Source organism: Octopus bimaculoides, chromosome 4, assembly GCF_001194135.2.
Source record: "Octopus bimaculoides isolate UCB-OBI-ISO-001 chromosome 4, ASM119413v2, whole genome shotgun sequence".
NCBI lineage: Eukaryota > Metazoa > Mollusca > Cephalopoda > Octopoda > Octopodidae > Octopus > Octopus bimaculoides.
This window is the reverse complement of record NC_068984.1, coordinates 81,964,534-81,970,553: the sequence shown is the minus strand read 5'-3', so window position 1 is coordinate 81,970,553 and position 6,020 is coordinate 81,964,534. Positions and strand designations below refer to the sequence as shown.

Below are 6,020 nucleotides of genomic sequence, written 5' to 3'. Positions count from 1 at the left end.
AAATATTTACCTTTTTTAATTGCAGCAATTTTGATGAGGTTTACTAAATTAGATTCCTCTCAATCAGATGTCTTATTTAAGTGCAACTAAAACAAAAATAATACAGAAATAAGGAAACGATACAGTTTAAAAGTTGTATCTATGCGTTTATTTCCCACTTTTGAACACACTTTATATATTTTTTTTTTTACCTCATCAGTTTTCTGTCATAATAGCTGAAAATGTAGCAAAGCACTGGTCCTTATGAACTTAACTGCATTTATTTGCTCAAGAACTGGATTAGCTACAGGGCGATAGCATAGTTGAGAAAAAGGAGTGTTGATCTGAAGATAAATATTATTTAGCTACTACCGTGAGCGAATGATAGACACACACACACACACACACACAATGTTTAGTTGTTTAAAAGTTCATAAAAAAATATGCCAGCGCATATTTGTCAAAAGGTATATTAATGAAAGTATACAGTATTATAAGATCTATTTATAGGTTAATTTAAAGCAAGTTTAGGAATAACAACAAAATGTTCAGACGAAAAGATTCAATTTCAAATGTAGACACAATTTTGTTTACATACACATACATCCATATGTATGTGTGTGTGTGTGCCTGCATGTCTGTCTGTCTTTCTGTTGTAAAACATTTATCTGTATTAGTTTAGTTACTTGGTTAGATCTGCTTCATTTAATTTCTCTTTACCTCACATCGCTAAATCGTTTAAGAAAACCTTGAAAGTTATGTTCTTGCTTACCTGTCATTCTTCCTTTCGAGATCTCCTTTACATACTAATTCTTACCGGTTGATGAGTATTGCTCATTATGAAATATCTAGAAATATAATGATTGAATCTATGGTGGGTACTTAAGTGCATACACGGTGACTTATACGTTTGATAGAGTCTCGTGTGCGATCGATCTGGGTCAACTTTTCAGTTCAAACTTCTGCTGTAAGAGGTAATTCCTAAAATAGTGAATGGTTGCTTCTGGGTTCTTCTCAACCCTCTATATCAGTGTTTCTCAAACATTTTTTAACCAATGGACCCCTTTGATTCCTATTTTACTAGGAACCAAAAGAGAAAGATATAGAAGGAGACGTGATAGTCACGCCCGTACGTCTTACATCAGTACCCTAGGGAGCGTCCACACTAGCGTAGTGTTTACTAGGGAATGAGAATAGCCGGGAGTAAACGTCTGAGTGAGTGCATATCGATCTCGTCCTATTTGCAATACTTCGTCATGAATCACACACACACACACAACGCGTTGGTGCATGCATATAAATAGTAAATATTTGTTTCTTTATTGCCCACGTGGGGCTAAACATAGAGAGGACAAGCAAAGGGATAAGTCGATTACATCGACCATAGTACGTAACTGGTACTTATTTAATCGATCTGGAAAGGATGAAAGGCAAAGTCGACCTCGGCGGAATTTGAACTCAACGTAACGGCAGACGAATTACCTTTAAGCATTTCGCACGGAGTGCCAACGTTTCTGCCAGCTCGCCGCCTTTGCATAGTAAATATTGCATACATAATCACATATACAGATACAATGTATGTGTGTAATGTTTGTATATATGCACACATATACAAACATTGTAATATATATATATATAGTTGGAATTTACAACAACAAAAAAAACAATATTTATATAAATGTGTGTGTATGCATGCATGCATGTATGAATATATATGTATGAATATATATGTATGTGTATATATATATATATATATATATATATATATATATATATATATATATATATACATAAGTGTATACTAATATACGCACCACATACGCATACAATTGTATATATGTAGATGTGTGTGTAACAGAAACTACAAAATGTAGATATATATATAGAGCAAATTGTACAGGTAAAGATTGGGTGACAAGGTGGGGTGAAAGAAAGGTAAGGGAATAAAGAGGAGAGGGGCTGGACCTGATTGAATCAGCGATTGAATGAAAGTAGCTCTAGTCTCTCACGGTACCTGTGTAATATTCGAAGCATACCTGACTGACGTAGAAGGTAGTCACGTTTGCGGAACAATATTTACTTCATGTACACCCAGGACTTTATATATATTTATATATTTTAACATCAAAATTTGTATGTTACCTTTCTCCCTTATATGTAAAACTTTGTCCTTGTTTGGGTTTTTCTTCTATCATTGAGGTGAATTTTTGACAACCCGGTAATTCTGTTGTTGCTAGTGGTTGCTGTATTGTTGGTCACTCTCACATAGTAAAATTTGAAGTTTGGATCGGAATTTGTGGTGACCGTCTCTGCTGGTGTTACATAAAATCCCAAATATTTACATGAAAAAGTTGGCTCAGCACAGACTACTAAATGAAAAGAACTATCAACACATGCCTTTCAAATGATAGTGCTCTTATACGTACACACACATATATACATACATAATGCTCGGAACGAAGGAGTGATTGTGGTAGTTGTGGTGCTTGGTGATAGTGAATGTGTACAAACTACCTGAGTGTAAGTGTGTAAAAGCATTTCTGGTTGAAAGAAGAGACTGTATAGACGTTCGAGTGATCCGAAACAATAACACTTACATAAAGCACTTATACTTTCATGTTTTTCTCGGTGAGGGCAACGTTACACACACATACAATTGTATGTGTGTGTGGTGCGTATATTAATATACACTTATATATATGTATATATATATATATATATATACGTTGTTGTAGAAGAGAAAATCGGATGTGCGAAATTGATATAAAAGGAAAGAATGAAAATATGAAAAATGAATAGTGACTTTTTTTCTGACAAAAGAACGAACTATATTAACTCAAAGTTCGAGGATGCTGGTCTAAAATATAATTGGGATACTTTGTAATACAATTAATATATTTAACACAATATTTTCCCCTTGTCATGAAACATTCTGTGAGTATGAATGTCTGTCAGTCTGTCTTATGTATGTATGTATGAATGCATTGTACTCAGGATTGTTTTGTAAATACAATGTATTTTTTTTTTATCTTATAGTACAGACTGTATATCTGAAAAGGATTAACTCTTATCTAAATTCTGTTACATTTTTGTTTTTATTGACAGGCATCACACCCATACATACGCACGCACACATTTAAAGTTATGAAGGTTGTGTTTGTATTTCCACTTACAAAATAAATCCCCGTGCAAATTGAAAAGAATCCACTGTATAAAATAGAGTAGTGTTATGGTATATATTTGCCCAGGCTCCTTTCATACCCAATTACACAGTTTGATGCCCAGTGGCAATCTCCGGACAAAGGTGGTTAGTGGTGTGGACTCCGGTACGGTCGAATGATACAGCAAAAATATGTCTGACTGTCTACAATAATCCCTCGACTATCGTGGGTGTTGCATTCCAGAAACCCCTCGCGGTAGGAGAAAATCTGCAAAGTAGAAACAATACTGTATTGTTGATTTTTTAAAATTATTTTTATAATTTGTATATATTTATTTTATTATTCTTATATATTTAAGCGGCAAAAGTAAAGAATACGCACACCCGGTGTTTAGAGTTTAGGGTTAGGGCTTTTGTTACGACGCAAACGGGTAGTATGTGTATTCTTTACCTCCGCAATTTAAGCTTTTATGAACTCTCTGCACGCTCTTAAGAGTACTTGTGTCTTCTCCCCACCTTTTTTTGTGGGTGAGGAACATGGTGATGGGCAGTTGCTGGCGCTGCCTTTTCTTCTGTGTAAGGAGGTTTTTATAAACTTCCATGGCTTCGTTGATTGCATTTCTAAATGAATCTTCTGGGAATTCCAATCTTCCGTCATTCTCTGGTCTAAAAACTATACTGCTATATTGAAGTAGGCGTTATAACATGTCGACAGTAACGATTACAACATTGGATTTGTCTAGAGTTGAGAGGTATTCTAGTGACAGGCCAACTCCTTCTTCCCCTGAATTCTCTTGTTCTTTCTTTCTCACTTCGCCATCTCTGTCAGATCTTCATCCGTTAACGGATCTGAGTGGGCTTCGATCAGATAATTAACGTTCCAGGTAGTCGGTGAAGCCATCTCCTCCTAGCAATTTTGTCAGCTTCACTGCCTTATCTACAGCAGAGTGGTGAATTTCGTCTGGAGAAAATCCTTTATAGTCCGGCCATAATTTCTTCCAGCTGGCATTCAAAGTTTCATTTTTCGTCTCCTTTATAGCCTTCTGAATATTTTGGAGACACGTTGCAATGGTGTACTCACGCCAGTACTCCTTCAGCGAGAAGTTATCATCCGAGTCCATAACCTCGACCAGATGCTGCAGAGAGTTTCGCGTACAGATCTCCTTAAGAGCACGATTAACGCTTTGATCCATGGATTGGATCAGCGATGTGGTGTTCGGCGGTAAGAATTCGATTTGTATGCCCTCATACGACAGGTCGAGTGCGTGACCTCTAACATTGTCCATTGAGAGAAGCACTTCGATTTCCAGTCCTTTTTCGGCGAGATGAACCTTGACTTCGGGGATGAAACATTGGTGAAACCAATCCGATGTCAGTGGTTTCGTTATCCATGACTTCCGATTGTGCATCCAAAGCACTGGCAGCAGATTCTTATTTTTTTTGTTTTTGAGGGCCCTTGAGTTTTTGAACTTATAAATAAACCCTGGCTTTATCATAAAGCCCGCAGCATTTCCATACATTATAATTGTGACTCGATCTTTGTACGCCTTAATCCAGGGGCTCTGGCCTCCTCCTTCATAGTGAAAGTCCACCATGACATCCGTTTCCAAAAGAGGTCAGTCTCATCTATATTGAAAACTTGTTCACGCGAATATCCCACTTCTTCGACGATGGTCTTGAACGTCTCGTTCATGTACTCCTCATCGGCGGGTTTGTCAGCAGAGGCAGCTTCTCCATGCAGGGAAACACTCTTAAGGTTGAATCTCCTTTGAAATTTATCAAACCAGCCCTTGCTGACATTAAATTCGGTTAGCCTTCTCACAGATGGCATTGGTATCCAGTGCAATGTTCTTCCTGCAGTCACTGATCCAAAGGGTTAATGTAGACTCCATCCTTACGATGACCTTATTGCAGAGAGTTACCACCCTTTTTGCTGTCCCGTTAAATGTCACTTTTGCCGCTGCCTTTATTTATTGTTCATCCTTCTTGATGTAGCGAACGGTAGATTCATTGATGCCGTAATTGCGGCCTACATCTGCATACCTTCTCCTTTCCATGAGCATGTCGAGGAGACTCACCTTCTCTGCTATAGTAAGCATCCACTGGCGTTTGGGTTCACAGCGAGAAGCCTTAGAAGGTGCAGAACGCTTGGGTCACATCGTATGCTCAGTCGATTTAGATAGGACCTGTAGACAAGGACCCGGTTACTGGAAATTGAATGCATCCTTACCGGCTCGCATGACTACAGGGGCCGGATTAGCGAACTAGTTAAGCGGCAGTTGACGGGAGCTATCGTCAACAACCGGTGGTGGATCGCTCTGAAGAGAGCGATTGGCATTTAGCAAAGATTTAGCAATAGAAAGAAATAGATTAGAGGGATAACTAGTTAGCAAACAAGAAGAGGCCACTTGTGAAGGCATCACGACCGACCTGTTAGTAGCGACAATGGCCCTTGACCATTTCTTTGAAGCGAAACACAAAGGGTGTGTTGTCAGATGAGCGATTGCACAAGTCGCAAATCGCCCGGTTTGGATGGTCTACCCTACTAATTCTATGTTTTCATGCCAGATTTGTTCGGCAGTCTACAGTAACTGACAGCAGAATAGGAGAATTCCTAGTGCTGTTAACCGGGGTGTGGTAACACTGCTGGGAAAGGACGCCGACAACGGGGACGTGCTAGGGAATTTTCGGCCCATAACTCTGCTAAATACAGAGTTCAGAATTTTGTCCAAGGTGTTAGCGAAAAGGTTGGCGCTTGTCGTTGGTATTCTGGTCGAGGAGGTACAAACGTGCGCAATGCCGAACAGGTCTATCTACGACAACTTCCACCTTATGCGATACATCGTAGAGAGAGCTGGGACTAGAGCTGGCTTCGGTGGGG

The 6,020-nt window shown here is 38.7% G+C and overlaps 2 protein-coding genes across 5 annotated transcripts in view; both read right to left on the bottom strand.

The window, feature by feature from the left end:
* LOC106882353 (DENN domain-containing protein 3) overlaps positions 1-2,602 on the bottom strand; it is a 60,081-nt gene extending 57,479 nt beyond the window's left edge. The window contains exons 1-2 of one of the 4 annotated variants that reach the window (XM_014933002.2): positions 2,122-2,602; positions 11-86 (exon numbers count right to left, since the gene is read on the bottom strand). The gene's annotated coding sequence lies outside the window, so the exon portion shown is untranslated. Of the gene's footprint in view, positions 1-10; positions 87-751; positions 1,395-2,121 lie in introns of those variants that run through there. The other 3 variants (XM_014933003.2, XM_014933001.2, XM_014933004.2) reach the window with 3 other exon arrangements.
* Positions 2,603-4,011: 1,409 nt separating this feature from the next.
* LOC106882344 (tigger transposable element-derived protein 1-like) lies at positions 4,012-4,659 on the bottom strand. Its single transcript, XM_014932990.1, has one exon. It carries the CDS (start codon positions 4,657-4,659, stop codon positions 4,012-4,014), a length of 648 nt encoding a protein of 215 aa, XP_014788476.1.
* Between the last annotated feature and the right edge of the window lie 1,361 nt (positions 4,660-6,020).

Coding starts and splice junctions, on each gene's coding strand:
- LOC106882344 (XM_014932990.1), bottom strand. CDS start 4,659: ATGTATGGAAATGCTGCGGGCTTTATGATAAAGCCAGGGTTTATTTAT.